Here is a 17,894-nt window from a genome sequence, read left to right as displayed (position 1 = left end):
ACGCAAGGTGCACACACGCGTCCTCTCTCGGCTCTGCGGCCGCGCTACCGGCGGTCCTGGGAGCCAGAGGGGCGGCCGAGCATCCGGGCCCCACGGGGCCGAGGCCACGCCCCCCGGACCCCGCCGGCCCCGCCCACGGCCGCGGGCGCGGCCGGCTCCCGCGCGGAAGCCCCGCCCCCTCGCGGAGGCCCCGCCTTCGGGGGAAGCGGAAGTGGCGGCAGCAGGCCGGAAGCAGGAAGTGGGAGCGCCGAGCGGGAGCGGCGGCGGCGGCGGCGGCGGCGGGAGCGGCGGGAGCGGCCGAGGCGGAGCGCCGGGCGATGGCGGAGAAGTTTGACCACCTGGAGGAGCACCTGGAGAAGTTCGTGGAGAACATTCGGCAGCTCGGCATCATCGTCAGCGACTTCCAGCCCAGCAGCCAGGCCGGGCTCAACCAGAAGCTGTGAGCCGGCGGGGTCTGGGGGTGGGGGGTGGGGGGGGACGCTCGGGGTGGGCGGGAGCCCCGGGGTGAGGACCTGGGGGTGGGCGGGGCCGGGGTGGACCGGGGTGGGAGGGAGCCCCGGGGGTGAGGACCTGGGGGTGGGCGGGGCCGGGGTGGACCCCCAGGTGCGCTGGAACCCCGGGGTGAGGCCAGGGTCTAGGGCAGGCCCGCCCCACCCCACCCCCAGGTGCAGGCCAGCCATGGCGAGCCCGCTGCCCCCCCCTACACTCTGCACTGTTAGGAAGGAGGGCTAGTCTTCCCCCCCCCCCCCCCGTCCCTTCCCCTCCCCCACATTCGGGATTCCCCGTTTGGAAGGAAACTCATCCAGCGTCTGAGAGAGTACCTCCCGAGTTAAAGGTGTGCCTGGAGTCTGGTGGCTAAGCCGGAGGATCCGTCTGGGCGGAGAGCGCCTAAGTGAAGGGAGGGAGGTGAACGAGGAGGGTCTGTGGAGGGGCCGCGGCGGTCATCAGAGTTAACCCGATGCCCCCTTCTGTTGTTCCTCCAGGAATTTTATAGTGACTGGCCTACAGGATATCGACAAGTGCCGACAGCAGCTTCATGACATTACTGTGCCTTTAGAAGTTTTTGAGTAAGTATCCTACTTGATATAATGCCCAGTGTAAAAGTCATCCTCCTCTTCCTCCTCCTCCTTTTTTAATGCCTATAATGGGGCTTGAACTCAAGGCCTGGGTGCTGTCCTTCTTCACTGAATACTGGTGCTCTTACCACTTGAGCCGCAGCTCTACTAGCTTTTTTGGTGGCCAGTTGGAGATAAACTGTCTTAGGGCTTTTCCTGCCCCAGGCCAGGTTTGAACTCAGAGCCTCAGATCTCAACCTACCGAGTAGTTAGGATCACAGTCGTTAGCCACCAGCACCTGGCACGAATCTCCTCAGTTGTGGTGTCCGTGATGTCTTCATTCACCGGTGTTTGAGTGCTTGCTATGTGGTAGGCATCGTACAGGATTTGCCAGCAGCAAAAGCAGCCCATAGGGAACTGACTATACCCAGACTTAAGAAATATCCCTAATGTGTCACATCGCTGAAAAATGCCACATTAAAATAAGAAATCTAATAAAAGAGCTTATTAAATATGTGAAAACACGGACTGTCACGTTTTGTGGCAGTGAACATCACATAACTCCCTTCTTTTCTGGAGAGGTCAAAGTGTATGTAGGCTATATTTTGAATTGAAAAAGAAAATTACAGCCAGAAGCTACCTAGATAGTAATCTGGACTGGTGTTTCTAAGCTGCCTGTGCAGTGCTGGTCTGGGAACTGGTATCTGCTAGAGTGGGAAGAAGAAAGCTCTCACTCCAGGCACCTTTGGGAAAACAGCCAGGGAGTCTTGTGCGCCTGTCACCGCGGTGGCCAGAGGACACCCACGGGGAACAGACTGCCTAGGTTTTAAGTAGGTTTCGTCGCTGGTTCAGTCACAGCCCTGATGCATGCCAGACAGAACCGAGGAGAATAACTTCGGTGGGTTTCTTAGTTGGCCAGCGTGAAGAAGGGGCCCCAGGACTCACGTCCTCTCCAGCTGGCTGGGAACGCCATCCCTACGACCTACTTTCTGCCTTTAGACTTGCACAGGGTTTCCCTGGTGGGTATCCATCCCAGAAGCTCAGGGCTGTGGAGACGCCCCTGCAGTGGCAGTGTTCAGGTGCCACACGCCCTCCAAACACGCCCCTCTCGGGTGAGCGTGAGGACGGGTGTGCAGGGCCCAGCTCTGGCTTCTCTGGCTTCTTCTGAAGTCCGGGAGGGTGTCTTGCTTAGTGCTGCTGCTGCTGCAGTAGCAGCAAAGGCCTGCGAGGATGGATGTTGGGGAAACGCCAGCTTCTCTTCAGGTCTTGTGAGGTGGAGTGGGAGCGGATGGGACGCGCACTCGGGGGAAGCAGCACAGGCTCTGGGTGGGCAGAGGGGGCAGATGCGCACGGGGAATCTCGGGAAGACGATGGCTTGTGAACTTTAAGGGGTTTCTTTGTCTGCTGATCTTCAGGGGATGTGAGCCCAGGGTAGGAGGAATGTCCAGGTCAGTGGCCTTGCTAGTATCCATTTTCCAGTAGATTTGGACAGTCTGTAACAAAGATAAAAGTAACTCCTCTGACAGCACACTGGGTGAGCGTCAGCAGAGGCGGGATTCAGCCCTGTGGCAAAGAAGAGTCCCGCTTGAGTATGGCACCCTTGCTGTGGATGAGAAGTGGTTGTTGATTTAGGACATTTGAATCCTTCAGCCTGTGTCTGCCGCCGAGCCTACTGGGTTAGCTCTTTTCTTTGGAAATAGATGGGTTTTTGTTTAGACATCTTTTCTTTCATGGTGTCATTTCAAAACATCAGAAATGAAATGGAATTTCTAGAATTTTTTTTTGGTTGTTGTTGAACTATTAGCCAACTCAGTATTACCATTAACTAGGTGTGATTGAATATTTTTTCTACACTCATTGACAAAAGTGGACTTGGTCTGGCAGTGGGCTTCTCTATCCCTTTTTTGATGAATAACTCAGTTTGGCTGAATGGCACAGGTTTCTTTAGAAATAGCCAGATTTCTTTGCGAGTATTAACCGAGGCTGTAGGTTTCTTGATAACTTCAGGATAGCCATGGCATTTTGGGTGGGAGAAAATGTGAAAAAGTAGTTTTGAAATGTTTATAAGTCATTGGAAACAATTATATTTAAGTTACTTAGGTTTATTTCACAAGATGATAGACGGTTAGGCCCCTCCCCCCTATTAAAGTGCTGGGACGGTGGTTTATCAGGTGATCTAAGAGCAGCACGTGTTTGAGACCCTCCTGCCGGTGGCTTCTCCCCTTCCCTTTTGGTGTCCTCTGTAGCCGCAGGGATTCCTGAGTGGTGGGTGGGACTTTGAGTGGAGGGCACGTCCTAACTGGGCCCCTGACCCAGTCACTCAGGGCTGAGCCCCTGCAGCGTATTTAGTAAAGACTTCTCTTACTGTGAGGATCTGAGAAGTTCTAACTTAAAAGTATTCTGAATAACATAAAGGCAAACAAACATAAAGCGATACAGCTTATGAATATTTCCTGGGCTTATAATTGGTCATTACTTGACTTCCCGGGCTAGTATAAGGAATGACATGTCTGTAGAAAGGAGAAACGTTGACTGGCTAGGTACTAGGACTGCAAATTCAGGTTTGCTTAAGCAGGCCCATGTGAAGGCCTATGTAAAGAGGGGTTTGATTATTATTATACTTTTTTGCACAATAGTTCCCAGGAAACAGACTAGTGTTAGCCTTGCATTAACTGAACTTTTCTGTTTCTAGATATATAGATCAAGGTCGAAACCCCCAGCTTTACACCAAAGAGTGCCTAGAGAGGGCTCTGGCCAAACATGAGCAAGTGAAAGGCAAGATTGACACAATGAAGGTAAGACTCTCAGAAAGAAGATGGCGGAAAGACCTGCCTAGCAAAACGTGGCCAATAGACCCGGTCATGCCTTCCCACGTGACACAATGGGTATTTCTAGCTAGCTGAGTGCCAGGTGTTCTTAGTGCTTCCTAGGTAACCAGTCATTTTTTTCCAGCCAAGTTGTTCATGTTACCTCGGGTTATGATTCCATGCAGAGATGATTCTGTGTGCTTCCGTATTGATTCTGACTGGCACAGGCCTCTTCTGCTAATAGCTAGAATTACAAGTGTGAACCACTGCGCCTGATTGGCCTGTGCCTGCAGTTAGACTAAAACAAATGTTAAGCCCAAAAGTAGGCTTACGAAAGAAAGCCCTGGCTTTTGTGGTAATGTATCTCCAGGCACCCTGGAAACTTTCCCTGGAGCTGTTTGGTGTGGTTTCAGTGGATAATTACCTAATTAATATTATTCGAAATTCTGGTTTCATCTGCTGTGTGCAAAGACATTTCAGACCGAGTGTGTGATTGGGCGACTGTGTGACTTGCTTGTGCACATGGTGCTTTTCCTTTTCTGTGAGCGAGCAGGACAGAAGGGGCTGTGGCGAGATGGAGGGGAGGTGCCCCGTTAAACATCCCGAGTGTGCCTCTGACAGGGTAGCACGCAGTTTTGTGATTGGTTCTCAGGTGCTGCGTCCCTGGAAAGAAAGCAGTCGGATGTACAGAGCCACGGCTTGAGTTCGGAGCCCAGGGTGCTGGAGTGGGGGAGGTGGTAGTTGAGTGTGTGTGTGTGTGTGTGTGTGTGTGTGTGTGTGTGTGTGTGTGGTCTTTAACCTGTATACTGGGATCCCAACGCAGATTTTTCTGTTAATTTTTTTTTTAAATAGAAATTTAAAACCTTGCTGATTCAGGAACTTTCTAAAGTGTTTCCGGAAGACATGGCTAAATATCGGAGCATCCGGGGAGAGGATCACCCCCCCTCCTAACTGAAGACGGCGGAGTCCTTTGTGGACGGCTGGGGCTGAGCCAGCAGGCGGGGGGTGGTGGCGGTCGCTGTGGGCATCCCCTTCCCGACCCTGGGGATGGGCCCCGCCCTCGGCCCGGGCCCCGCCCTCGGCCCCGGCCCCGCTGGCATCTGGACTGCGGGCTGGAGGAGCCGCGCGGCTGCACCCAGCCGCCGCCGCCGGTGCTCCAAGCTCTCGTTCTCTCCGCGGCGACCGGGGCAGGAAGCAGTCTCGGAAATAGTAAACACGATTACATTGTACTTGTATTTTTCTTTTTATGTTCTCTTCCATGGTATCAGAAAGCTGAAAACAGTTGGTTTTATATTTTACATGTGTAACTTTGGGTTTCAGTTTGATGCGTATATATAATAAAGTGTTTTAAGGATTCATATGGCTCGTTCCATGTAATGATTCCTTTAATTTGTGTACACGGTAGAAACAGCCTACCTTGTAAATAGTTATTACTTCCCTGAAGTGTTGCTGTGACAAAACTTGGCATTTAGGCGAGAAAGGCTAACAGAGAATTGAGAGCCCTGATTTTTCCTGTGGCCACTTTCTTCAGGACACAGGGTACTGAGGAAGGCAAACTCGCGGGCCTCGTCCCCTAATCTTCATATCCTCCAGAAACCTTGAACCTGACTTGATGTGGAAGCAGAAGTTGGTTCCCTCCTCTCCCCTCCCCTCCTCTTTTAGCCTTCTTCCCACCCTTCCCTCTCCTCCTTTCTCCCTTATCTCCCTCCCGCCCGCCCTTCCTCCCTGGGCTAGGGAGTACTGGTGTTTGAACTCACGCCCAGTCATTGTGGCTGTAGTGGTTATTAATGGCAGCACTTGGTGGACTGCTTCTCCTGTCTCAGAGTCCAGCTCTGAGTTTCCAGATGGACGGCCTGGCTTCTCTTTGCTGCCCTCACCGGCTGGGCAGCCCAGCTCTGGCTCTGAGATCGAGGCTGGGACCAGGAGGACGCCTAGACCCAGAAACAGGTGAATATAAGCCGGGCCAGGTCATGTGGTCATTTCCTTCTAAAGCTTCCTGCCTAAGTACGGATTCTGAGACAGGACCAGGCCCGCTGTCACAGGGACGCGGGTGCAGACCCGCTGCTCACGTGAGCCCTGGCGGCCGTCACTCATGTCACGTCAACAGCCAGAAGGCGGGCCAGCCCTGCTGCATCGGGACCAGCGGAGAGCACCGGGGCACTTGCGGCTCTGTGTGTAGCCCTGCCCCGCTCAGCGTCAGGAATGGAGGCACCGCGGGCCCTGCCCGGCACCTCCCACACGGCACACACCGCTGTGCTCCGGCCCCGCGTGCAGACGGCGTGGACGCAGGGCCGCCGCGGCGGGGCCCTTTGAGGGCTCGGGCCGCTCGGGGTCACGGCATCCCGGGCTGTAGGATCACGGGGGCTTCCCCGAGCTGCAGACAGGGCTTGGCTGGCCGGGCCCCCGGTTCACAGCCGCGGTCCTTCCTGCAAGGCGTCACCTTTGCTCCCATCTGCTGCAGCCCCACGTCCGGAGCATCGTCGACGCAGCAAGGACATAGCTGGAGCAGCGAGCGGGCAGGCGGGCACAGGGCTCGGCGAGGGTTCTGGAGGAGCTTCCTGCAGGCCCCGGGCAGGTACGGGGGGAACAGCGTGGGCACTAGCACAGGTGGCCTAGCGGGGTGCTGGCCAAACCCCTCAGCCCCAGACATGCGGCTCTTCTCCAGACTTCTGTGCCCTCAATCCCATCTCCCCCTCGCGATCCTGGGGTCCCCCTTTCTCAGGGACAGGGGAGGTGGAGAGATGAGACGAGCAAGTGTCTGCACCCCGTTCCCCTCAACCCCCTCTCCCCCTCTTCCTCCTCCTTCCTCTCCTTTCTCCTCTTGTTCCTCCTCCACCTCCTCTTCTCTCTCTCTCCTCCCCCTTCCTCCTCCTCTGTGGCCACCCTTCTTAGGGGGCTGTGGACGGAGGAAGCCAGCCCGCCCCCCCAAGGCCTCCCTCCTCCTGCTCTGCCCATTGGCCCTCCTTATGTGCTCCTGGCTGTGTATTTAAGCGGTGGGGGGGGGGGGGGAGGCCTCTGTGTAGCCCGTTTGTGCAGTGGCTGTTTTTAATTTTGACTTGTGGGCATGCGCAGGACAAAGTACCACTGCCCCTCGAGGGGGGAGGCTACCCGTTTCATCAGAAGCAGCAGCTGGGGCCGCGGTGGTTTGGGGGGTCTGGAGGGACGGGGGGAGGGCTCCTCGGACGTGTGTCTGCCCCACCGCGGAGCTAATGGCCGTGCAGGAGCACATGGAGGCTGCTGTAATCACGGTTATTAATAACGGCGTGGGAGCTGTCCGCCCGAGCCGGCGCGGCCCAGCCCCGTCCCATTTATCTGCCGGTGCTTACAGGGCATCGATTCGGGCCTGGTTTTTATTGCTTTGCTTGTTAAACGTAAATAGCCTTTTGTGTGTACAAATGCCATTCTGTACAAGCCAAAGCAGCTCGCGGGCCTTGGGCTCACCCCAGCCCCCCCCGCCCCCCGACCCCCGCCGCTGGCCCCCGGCCCGCTCCCCCTCTCCTCCCCCTTCCCTACCTCCCGGGGCCCACTGGTGCACTGTGCATTTCCCCCCAGGAAATCCAGGAAGCCTCTAAGGGGACCTTCAGGCTGTGCGGTGACCTGAGGCGGCAGGGTCGCGTCACGCACGGGGCCGGGGCTCCGCCTTTTCCACTCAGGCAAAGGGAGCCTTTCCCTTGGCAGCCCGTGGGTGGGCTTGTCCCCGCCCCCTTTGCGAGGGGCGCTTCGGGGTCCTTCATCCACCTCTGGCGGCCTCGGGGCCCTTCCCTTTTGCTGGTGCAGTGGCTGCCACTGTACTTGTTGCTCAGCATTGCCAACCCATAGCTGACCGTGTCCCTCGGGATTCATTTCTTGGAATTACACGTATTTAAATGTGTAACGATTGTCCAGTTGGTGTTGCTATAACAAAATACCCAGGGTTGGGTACTTTATTATTATTTTTTTTAAAAAGTACCCAGGATTATTATTGTTATTTGAGAAGGGATTTCTCTCCATAGCCCAGGCCGGCCTGGAACTTGAAATCCTGCCTCAATCTCCTGAGTGTCGTGGTGGTTTAAAAACAAACAGAGAAACAAACAAACATGATGTCTGCCACGCCGGGCGCCGGTGATTCATGAGATCTCAGGGTCGCAGTGCAAAGCCAGCCTGGGCGGACGAATGTGAGAATCTCTGCACTCCAGCTAGTGGCTCAGCTTGAAGTACAAACCGGTCCTCTGATCCCAGCTCCTCAGGAAGCGGAGGTGTGAGGGTCCCGGGTTCAAGGCCCGCCAGGGGAAAGATATAAAATAAATTTATCTTGTAAAGACTAGACGTGGCTCGATTGCTAGAGCTCTTGCCTAACTAGCTTTAGCTCCTAGGTTCAATCCCTACGCCTGAAGAAAGAAAAATGTCCTCTGCTAATTGGATGGCCGGGAGAGTGAGCCCCTGGAGACACAGGAAACCCTTTGCTTGATTACCTGCTTTCCATGCTGTCAGTCACAGACGAGTCCTCTCAGGATCAGCTGGTCTGAGCCGGAGGTTCCTCCCCCAGCAGGATTTTAGCCTCACAGGACCTGCCTGGGGTCTCTGCTCCACCGAATACACCTGAGCAGCCCCGACAGAGGCTGTCCCCTCTCTGTTTCCAGAGCTACTCTCTTCCCAGTGCTCCGAGGACCACGGACCCCATGAGGAACTGGGGGAGGAGTGCTTGTCCACTTGCATGCTGGGAACTGGGAAGGAGCAAGTGCTTGTCCACTTGCATGCTGGGAACTGGGAAGGAGCAAGTGCTTGTCCACTTGCATGCTGGGAACTGGGAAGGAGCAAGTGCTTGTCCACTTGCTTGCTGGGAACCGAGGAGGGGCAAATTTTAAAAAGTACCAAAGTTATGATTCTGGTGGCTGAAAAGTGCAAAAGTCATAGTGTTAGCATCTGGTGAGGGTCTCTAGTGTCGAAACACAAGGAATGGCGTCTCGTGGTGGGAAGGAGGAAAGGAGGCCGGAAGGAGGGAGAGAGAGAGACTTGGAAGGAGCTGTGCTTTCTCCCGCTCACGGTCACAGGAACTCACAGCCCCTCTGTGGCCAGCATTCGTCCCTTCTTCGCCTTTGGAGGCTGCGAGTCGAGTTTCTCTCGGTCTGGAAGCACGGGAGGAAGGGGGGGGGGGGAGAATCCGCTGTGTCTCAGGGCAGCTGCCCCCCCGAGGCTGTGGAGGTTCCTCCCAGGGCCGGGGGTGCCCGGCTGGGGTACAGCAGCGGATTGAGGCGGGGCCCACTTGTGTTCACCCTTGGCTCTCTGGCCTCTTGTGCCCTCGCCTCTTGCCTGGTCCCCCCCCCCCCCGGGCCCCGGGGCGTCCTGTCCCTCTGGTGGGGATGTGGCTGCGGGCGCTCCTCTGCACCCTGAGGTGCTCAGCAGTGGCAGAGGGCAAAGAGCCGGCCGGCGGCAGCTCGGGGGGTGCCCAGCCGGCTCTGTGGCGCGGGCTTCCCCTTCACGGAGTCCTGAGGTGAAGCCGTGCTGTTCCGGGACTGTGGTCGTCCGTTCCAGCACGCGGGAGCACCGAGAGGCCTCTGCCGGCGCGGCCGCCGGTAGCCCGTCCAGCGGCCCAGGCGGGCTTGGCTGGAGTGGGAGGATCTCGTCCGACCAGGCTGCAGTGTGGACACGGGGCACGGGTGTCCGCCGGCCGCAGGACCTCGGGGAGGGCCAGGGACACCCGTCCTTTCCCCCAGCCGCTCCCGCCCGGAGCTCTGCCTCCTCCCTCTGAGCTGCTCACCCCGCACCTAGGAGCAGGGGTGACGGGGCCGGAATAAACATGGAATGAACACAAGGGCCAGGATGGGTCGGTACAAGCCCAGAGGAAAGCAGCCATTCCCGGGGTGGGGGCGGGGGGTCCGTCCCGCTCCCTGCAGAGTCCCCAGGGCCGGGCTGGCTCGGTGCTCTCCGTCTCATTAAAGGGGCCCCCAGGGATGGTGCCCCCGTGGCTGGCTCGCTTCTGTGCGTGCTGAGCTCAGACCCTGTGCTCCTCGCTCCCCCCAGATGGCCGAGCTGGGGACGCTGCATGAGCCTCACCGAGGGGACGGGAGGCTGCTTCTGGGTTTCTCCCGGTCGTCCATGCTGTGGGGAGAGGGCGATCACTGCAAGCGTGCAGCCCGGAGTGGAAGGTCTGCTTTTGACTCAGCCATTCGGGGCGGCTCCTCCCGAGCCGTGCGGGAGACGCCAGGACCCAGGCAGAAGACTCCCCCACCTCCAGGCCAGGGACTCTGGTCTTCAGATACGATCATATACAATAACAGTTTATGACAAGAACGCCAAGAAAAGGAAAGGAGACGTTTGTTTTTCGTTGCCATGGTTGCTGTTTTTGCTTTCCCTTCCTTTTGCCTTGTGGGGAGGTTGGTTTGTATTTGGGGGGGGGGCAAGGGGGGCACAGAAAAGGCGGAAGAGAGGGGGAACAAATGTGGCAGTGGCGCTCACGACACCCCGTGGGAAATGAGCTGTGCGTCTTGTGGGTGGGGGTGGGAGGGAAGAACCGAGAGAGAGAGGGGAGGGGGGACATGGCTCAACGTGTAACTGTAGCTCTACAATAACAATCCACGAATGACACAATGAAACAAGAGAAAGGAAACGCGACGATCAGGTTTCTTTCGGACGTTCAGCAGGAACCCCAGGCTGCCTGCAGGCTTGACATGAGGCAAAAGCTTGCAAGGTTTGGGCTTCTGTTCAGCCGGGCGGCCTCGATGGACACCCGTGCGTGGGGGGTCTGCCGAGTCAGCACGTGGAAGGAGGCGGGGCTAAGTGTGGACCGTAGGACTCGGCCACCGTGAAATTCACCCTCCTCCTTCCCGTCTCACGCACACTTGAATAGCAGAGGCAAGGGGAAGCGGCCGGAGCCGTGTGAACTCTGGGGTGACGAGCCTCAGCCGGGGCTGGAAGGTTCGTCCGTCTTCCGCAGCGTGGAAGCAGGCCTGTCTGCCCCCGGCTTTTCCTTTTCCTTAAGAGGAAACGGGAGGTGCAGGCGGCGAGGGGAAGGTGCTGAGGCGTGGGCTCCTTCTTCCTGCCGGCCCGGAAGGAGACGCCGGGTCCCCCAAAGCCCCCCCCCCATCCCCTCCAACCCAGACGGCGTGCGGCTCCGCGGACTCCGAGTGCCCTCGGCCCCTCTCGGCACCACGCGCGTTTGACGAAGCCTCCCGATGGGAAACCGGGTTAGATCAACACGCCCAAGGGAATCTGAAGGACCGTGCTGAATGGTCCCTTCTCCTGTACCAGACACGAAGGGCGAGTGTGAATTCAGCTAGGCGCTTGTACAGTTGTCATCTGTGACTTGTTTACTCAGGTCAGAGATAGTCATAATCAGAAAGAAATAGTGGAGGCCGGTAAAATATTAATATCAAAGTGTAATAGGCAGCAGTAAGCATGTCTTAAACTACCAGGAACTTTGCTGGCTTTTTTTTTTTTTTGCCAGTCGTGGGGCTTGAACTCAGGGCCTGAGCACTGTCCCTGGCTTCTTTTTGGTCAAGGCTAGCACTCTGCCACTTGAGCCATAGCACCACTTCCGGCTTTTTCAATGTATGTGGTGCTGAGGAATCGAACCCAGGGCTTCATGTATACGGGACGAGCACTTTACCACTAGGCCATATTCCCAGCCCCAAAGATCAACTAGCTTTTTTTTTTTTTTTTTTTGGCCAGTCCTGGGGCTTGGACTCAGGGCCTGAGCACTGTCCCTGGCTTCTTCCCGCTCAAGGCTAGCACTCTGCCACCTGAGCCACAGTGCTACTTCTGGCCGTTTTCTGTATATGTGGTGCTGGGGAATCGAACCCAGGGCCTCATGTATACGAGGCGAGCACTCTTGCCACTAGGCCATATCCCCAGCCCTTTGCTGGCTTTAAGACGTAAGAAAGAGCTGGATTTCCCCTTATTCATTAGACCCAACACCTTGCTAATGGTTGCTCGTGAAGGATTTAAGTGATATGGAGATGACGGACAAAACCCAAGCCCGTTCATAGTCTCGTTCTCTACGTACAATGCAGCGCACGTCTCTCCAGCAGGAGTACAAATAGACTCGCACATAAGAGTCTCATGGATTTCCTGCCCCGGCTGGCTTGGAACCGTGATCCTCAGATCTCAGCCTCTTGGGTAGCTAGGGTGACAGGCGTGAGCTCAGCTGGTGCCTTTTCACCGTGGTGTTCTTCTCGAGGACTAGGACCTCCGCAGGCCGCGGGAGGGTCGAAGGTGGGGGCCGTGGAGGCTGAGGAGCCCCGGGGGAGGGGTTGGGCTGGGCGAGGCCCTTCCTGCTCCCGCCAGCTCTGGGGCCTCGTCTGCAGTGCCTGGCGCTCTGTGGTCCGGGAACTCACTCCCCTCCCGTGCTGTGGGACTTTGGGGGCACCTCTGGGGGTGTGCTCCGCCAGGGGGTGTAAACGTGCACCAGTACGCCTCACAAAGCACCAGCACGGGCTGGGCTCACAGCACAGCATGGCACGAGGGCCCCTGTGTGTGGAGAACAAACAATCACAGGGGGGCCGTGCCGAGCCTCGCCGTGGAGGCAGGGCAAGAAGACCCAGCACAGGACCAACACCGTCTTAGGGGAATGGAGTTGAAGGTCAGTTCCCGGGCTGTTTCCAGCCTTCCTTCCGGTGGAAGGGCGGTAATACACAGGAGAGTAGGGGGGTAGGGCCACGTGTGAAAGAACCCCTCTGTATGCCCAAGGAGGTGTGTGTGTGTGTGTGAGCGTGTGTGTGAGTGTGTGTGTGAGTGTGTGTGTGGTCCAGCAGGGAGCCACAGCAGGACGTGAAGTCTGAGGACCAGGGGGCTGGGGCGGGGGCGGGGGGGGGGCTGGGGCTTCTGTCGCATGGGGAGGACGCTGGAGGGTGGGGAGGGGCTCTGACACGGGCGTACAAGCTGGCAACAGAGCAGAGGGACTGAGGCCGGAGAGCTGAGTTCCAATGCTACAAACATCCTGAAATCAGGACTGACTGACACGAAGAGAGCTGGGTAGCAGCCTCCTCCTCCGGGACTCAGCTTGGTGACCCCCCCGCTCCCCACCATCCGGTAAACATTTGCACAGCGTTGCTGTCATGAGCCGCACACCCTGGTATATCTCGCTGCCACTGTGGGCGGAACCTGGCCTGGAGAATGCTTCTTCCACTCGAGCTCCCCTTGAACCCACGGTTGTTATTCAAACACAGTTTTAACCCTAAACAGCTTAGACTCTAAGGGCGTAAGTGAGAGACGCTTCGTGCATTCACATGGGTGCTGAGACGCACACCCTTGCGTGTGTCAGAAGCCGTTCGTGTACTTTGAATGATTGAGTGAATGCTTTGTTCAGCCTGTATAAAGAGGCTCCAGCTGGAAGACAGGATGCCCCCCCCATCCCCCAGGAGACATTATCACATGTCGGGGTCCTTTGCAGTGCTCAGTTGGCTGAAGTCGCCACCGTCTCGCTAGTGCATATGTACAGGTTATTCCAGGGCCCGGTGAGAAACAACGGCTACTTGTTTGTAGATGCGAACGTTTCCAGGCACCAGGTGGGTAAAATGCCACCCCCCTGGATAAAGTCACGAAAGGTTCCCTTCAATGTCCTGTAAGCGTGCGGGGGGGGGGAGGCGTGAGGATGCAGCCACTTCGACAGGGGCACCCCGAGACCCGTCACGCCCCCCCCCCCCAATTCCAGCTCATTTAGAAAAGCGATGAGAAGGCCGAGCTGTGTGTCAGAGAGCCGAGAAGACGCCGAGAAACGGTGAACACAACATCAGAGCTGAGGTCAAAACCATTGAGTAGACCAGCAGGCCACGGGGACGCTCCCGAGGGCCGGGGGAGAGAGGACAGTCCCCAGCGAGGGCGGCGGAGAGCCGGCGCTCCCCGAAGAGCAGGTGGGGAGCGACGTGGGCCACCACCCACGGCTGCCACCACCCACAAGCGCCACCACCCACGGCTGCCACCACCCACGGCTGCCACCACCCACGAGTGCCACCACCCACGGCTGCCACCACCCACGGCTGCCACCACCCACGGCTGCCACCACCCACGAGTGCCACCACCCACGGCTGCCACCACCCACAAGCGCCACCACCCACGGCTGCCACCACCCACGGCTGCCACCACCCACGAGTGCCACCTCCCACGAGCGCCACCACCCACGGCTGCCACCACCCACGAGCGCCACCTCCCACGGCTGCCACCTCCCACGAGTGCCACCACCCACGAGCGCCACCACCCACGGCTGCCACCACCCACGAGCGCCACCTCCCACGGCTGCCACCTCCCACGAGCGCCACCACCCACGAGCGCCACCACCCACGGCTGCCACCACCCACGAGCGCCACCACCCACGAGTGCCACCACCCACGGCTGCCACCACCCACGAGTGCCACCACCCACGAGTGCCACCACCCACGAGCGCCACCACCCACGAGTGCCACCACCCACGGCTGCCACCACCCACGAGTGCCACCACCCACGGCTGCCACCTCCCACGAGCGCCACCACCCACGAGCGCCACCACCCACGGCTGCCACATCCCACGAGTGACACCTCCCACGGCTGCCACCACCCACGGCTGCCACCACCCACGAGCGCCACCACCCACGAGCGCCACCACCCACGGCTGCCACCACCCACGGCTGCCACCACCCACGAGCGCCACCACCCACGGCTGCCACCACCCACGAGTGCCACCACCCACGGCTGCCACCACCCACGGCTGCCACCACCCACGAGCGCCACCACCCACGGCTGCCACCACCCACGAGTGCCACCACCCACGGCTGCCACCACCCACGAGCGCCACCACCCACGGCTGCCACCACCCACGGCTGCCACCACCCACGGCTGCCACCACCCACGAGCGCCACCACCCACGGCTGCCACCTCCCACGAGCGCCACCACCCACGAGCGCCACCTCCCACGAGCGCCACCACCCACGAGCGCCACCACCCACGAGTGACACCACCCACGGCTGCCACCACCCACGGCTGCCACCACCCACGAGCGCCACCACCCACGGCTGCCACCACCCACGAGCGCCACCACCCACGAGCGCCACCACCCACGGCTGCCACCTCCCACGAGCGCCACCACCCACGAGCGCCACCTCCCACGAGCGCCACCACCCACGGCTGCCACCACCCACGAGTGCCACCTCCCACGAGTGCCACCACCCACGAGCGCCACCACCCACGAGTGCCACCACCCACGAGCGCCACCACCCACGGCTGCCACCACCCACGAGCGCCACCACCCACGGCTGCCACCACCCACGGCTGCCACCACCCACGAGCGCCACCACCCACGAGCGCCACCTCCCACGAGCGCCACCACCCACGAGCGCCACCACCCACGAGCGCCACCTCCCACGGCTGCCACCACCCACGAGCGCCACCACCCACGGCTGCCACCTCCCACGGCTGCCACCACCCACGAGCGCCACCTCCCACGGCTGCCACCACCCACGGCTGCCACCACCCACGGCTGCCACCACCCACGAGCGCCACCACCCACGGCTGCCACCACCCACGGCTGCCACCACCCACGGCTGCCACCACCCACGGCTGCCACCACCCACGAGCGCCACCACCCACGGCTGCCACCACCCACGAGCGCCACCACCCACGGCTGCCACCTCCCACGGCTGCCACGCGGGAGCCTCTCTGTCTTGTTTGTCAAAGAAGCAACTTCTTTTTGTGGCACTGGTTTTCTCTTTCCCACCAAGTGGCCAGCGTAGGCTTTGCGTCTGTCTCGTGGACGGTGACTCTGCTTGTTTTCTGCAGAGATTCGAGTATTCTGAGAGATGGTGGAGAGTTTAAATAATGCTCAGGGTCACTCTCAAACAATATCACAGAGGGACGCATAAACCATATGACAAACACAGCACATTAACAACCGTGGATGTTTAGAAACGTGTTTCAAAGATGCTTTGCCTCTCTTTCTACAGGGAGACGGCATCTACGTCCTCTCCCTTTGAAGGTGGGCTCCTTCCCACGTGGACAATGGAATACAATAGGTGTAGCTGTCCAATTCCTCCGTCTGGGTTTTAAGGTGTTGGTTCTTTCTTGGGATGCTTAGTCCGAGGGCTCGGCCCCTGTCTGTGAAGAGGCTCAGGCCGTGCTGTGGACGGGACCACACGGGAGGACTCAGTTGTCAGCACCCCTTCACTAGCCCTGTGAATGCACCATCTTGGAAGTGGGTCCCTATGCGTGGAGACAGACGCAGCCTCCCTGCTCAAACAGCGACAAAACGGAACCTAAAGCGTGCTACATCACCAGTCTGTGGGTGCCGCGCTGTGCAGCAAGAGAGAGCCGGACAGAGATGTCTGAAAGGGAATGAGAATGTCGGGAGCCACGGCTGATTTTGGTTCTCTTCTGATTGGAGGCAAGGGTACGTGGCATCAGAGCCCAAAGGCTGTTCGAACGCCAGGCCCCGTATCGATGCAGAGGGCTGTGTCTACTCATTTTTACCCTACATACACCGATGAAATGAAGTATGGAAGAAGATGTTCACAGGGCTGGGCACAGGGGCCTCCTCAGTACAGGTGTGTGGGGCTCTCTCCCTAATCTTATCTTCTAAATAGCCAACAGATTTATCTTTTGCTTTCAGAAATGGCTAACATGGCAAGATCTTGGCAAGAACCATTGTTTCTGATGATTAAAAAAGAAGGACTTAGGAGTGTGTGTGTGGGGGGGGGGAGGCGAAATTCCACACGGATTCACCTAAAACATTGCATATGCCGATGTTCAAGAAAAGGAAATTAAAAAAACACAGATATTTCAACAGAAGTGGTCAGGGATGGAATATTTTACAAAATGTTCTCTCGAGGCTGGAGACACTCTCCAGCAGGGAATAGCTCATGTCAGAACGCAGGCTGTGAGTCACTTGTTTCCCAACACTTGTTGTCTAGAACAGCAATCGGCAGGAAGAACACGATCCCCAGTACTGGGGTGGCTTCCCTGCTCCCTTGCCTGGGCGCGCAGGGGACTGAAGTAGTGCAGGCAGAAGAGGGGCCGTGACCCAAACCTCACCTGCCCCCTCAATGCCGACAGCCACGTGTTTCCGGTGGCTTGTGGGCTGGAGCCGACGGGGCCGGAAATCACCTGCCTGAGAGTCATGTCCTCGGTGAGCCGGGCTGAGCCTTGCTCCCCATCCAGCACATGGCTCGCTGTGCTTCTCATCCATCCGTGCCAGTGACGGGGCGGTCGATACGGTTCTGGCGCGGGCTGTTCTGGCAGAATTGTGTCCTGGGAGGCGGGCGTGGCTTCCTGCCACGAGCTGTCACAGCTCAGCTGCTTAGATATTTACCAGACACTCTGTTAACCAGCTTCCAAAAAGAGGACGCGTGGGGCGGGAGGTGCTGTACGGTGCCCTGGCCGGGGGAGGGGCTCAGGAAGGCCTCAGGGTGGGTGGCCAGTGTCCCCGGGCTCGCCGGGGCTGGCCGCGTGGGGTGGACGCGCTGGCGAGGGGGCGTGGCTGATGCGGGCCGGGTTGGTCTGGCTTGCAGAGGGAGTGAAATGGCCTGAAATGCCGCGTTCCGGGTTGGGGGCAGGCGACCTCAGGAATGGTAGTGCAGACTGCAGAGGCCGTGGCCAGCAGGCCGGCCCACTTTCCCTTACACTAACTTGTTTGGGAACTCTGAGCTTAAGCGGTTTCCTCGCCACAGGACTTCTCAGAGCCTAAGCAATCCCAGTGCGAGTCTCGGTGTCCACCCGGCTCCCAGACTCGCATGACTAGTTAGGATAGTCGCCAGGAAGGCTGACGTCCCAGTCCGTGTCACCAGGGAACACCAGGGACACCTCCACTCTCGAGGACTGAAGATGCTATGGACATTGAAGGGAAAGGCAGGTCCGTTTCTAGCACCTCTTTGTGGGTGTGTGCGAGTTGCTGTCAAGGACTCTTGTCCACTCTTTTCCCTGATGTGGGTTTTGCTTTCCGACGGCTTAAAGTTTTCCTCCCCTAAAAAACCCTAAGTCTCCGTCCTCACATCGTTCCCTTCTTGTGCCTTGCTGCTGTAGAAGCTAGCTCTGCCACGGCCAGGCAGGCGTGGCTCCCCCTTGCGCAGGTAGCGTTGGGGATCTCCCTGGCTCT

At 58.5% G+C, this 17,894-nt stretch overlaps 2 protein-coding genes across 2 annotated transcripts; both read left to right on the top strand.

Moving 5' to 3' along the window:
- The first annotated feature begins 248 nt into the window (after window positions 1-248).
- On the top strand, window positions 249-5,220 carry Med10 (mediator complex subunit 10). The gene is made up of 4 exons (XM_048368355.1): window positions 249-439; window positions 984-1,067; window positions 3,748-3,850; window positions 4,715-5,220. The coding sequence occupies exons 1-4, from the start codon at window positions 318-320 to the stop codon at window positions 4,811-4,813; spliced, it is 408 nt and encodes a 135-aa protein (XP_048224312.1). The 5' UTR covers window positions 249-317; the 3' UTR covers window positions 4,814-5,220.
- A 7,187-nt stretch (window positions 5,221-12,407) lies between these two features.
- On the top strand, window positions 12,408-15,780 carry LOC125367540 (basic proline-rich protein-like). Its single transcript, XM_048368229.1, has 4 exons — window positions 12,408-12,419; window positions 13,198-13,344; window positions 13,500-15,473; window positions 15,751-15,780. The coding sequence occupies exons 1-4, from the start codon at window positions 12,408-12,410 to the stop codon at window positions 15,778-15,780; spliced, it is 2,163 nt and encodes a 720-aa protein (XP_048224186.1).
- Window positions 15,781-17,894: the final 2,114 nt, after the last annotated feature.

Source organism: Perognathus longimembris, chromosome 19 (genome assembly GCF_023159225.1).
Source record: "Perognathus longimembris pacificus isolate PPM17 chromosome 19, ASM2315922v1, whole genome shotgun sequence".
Taxonomy (NCBI): domain Eukaryota; kingdom Metazoa; phylum Chordata; class Mammalia; order Rodentia; family Heteromyidae; genus Perognathus; species Perognathus longimembris.
Note: the sequence above shows the minus strand (reverse complement) of the source record. Positions and strands in the feature narration are given on the sequence as shown.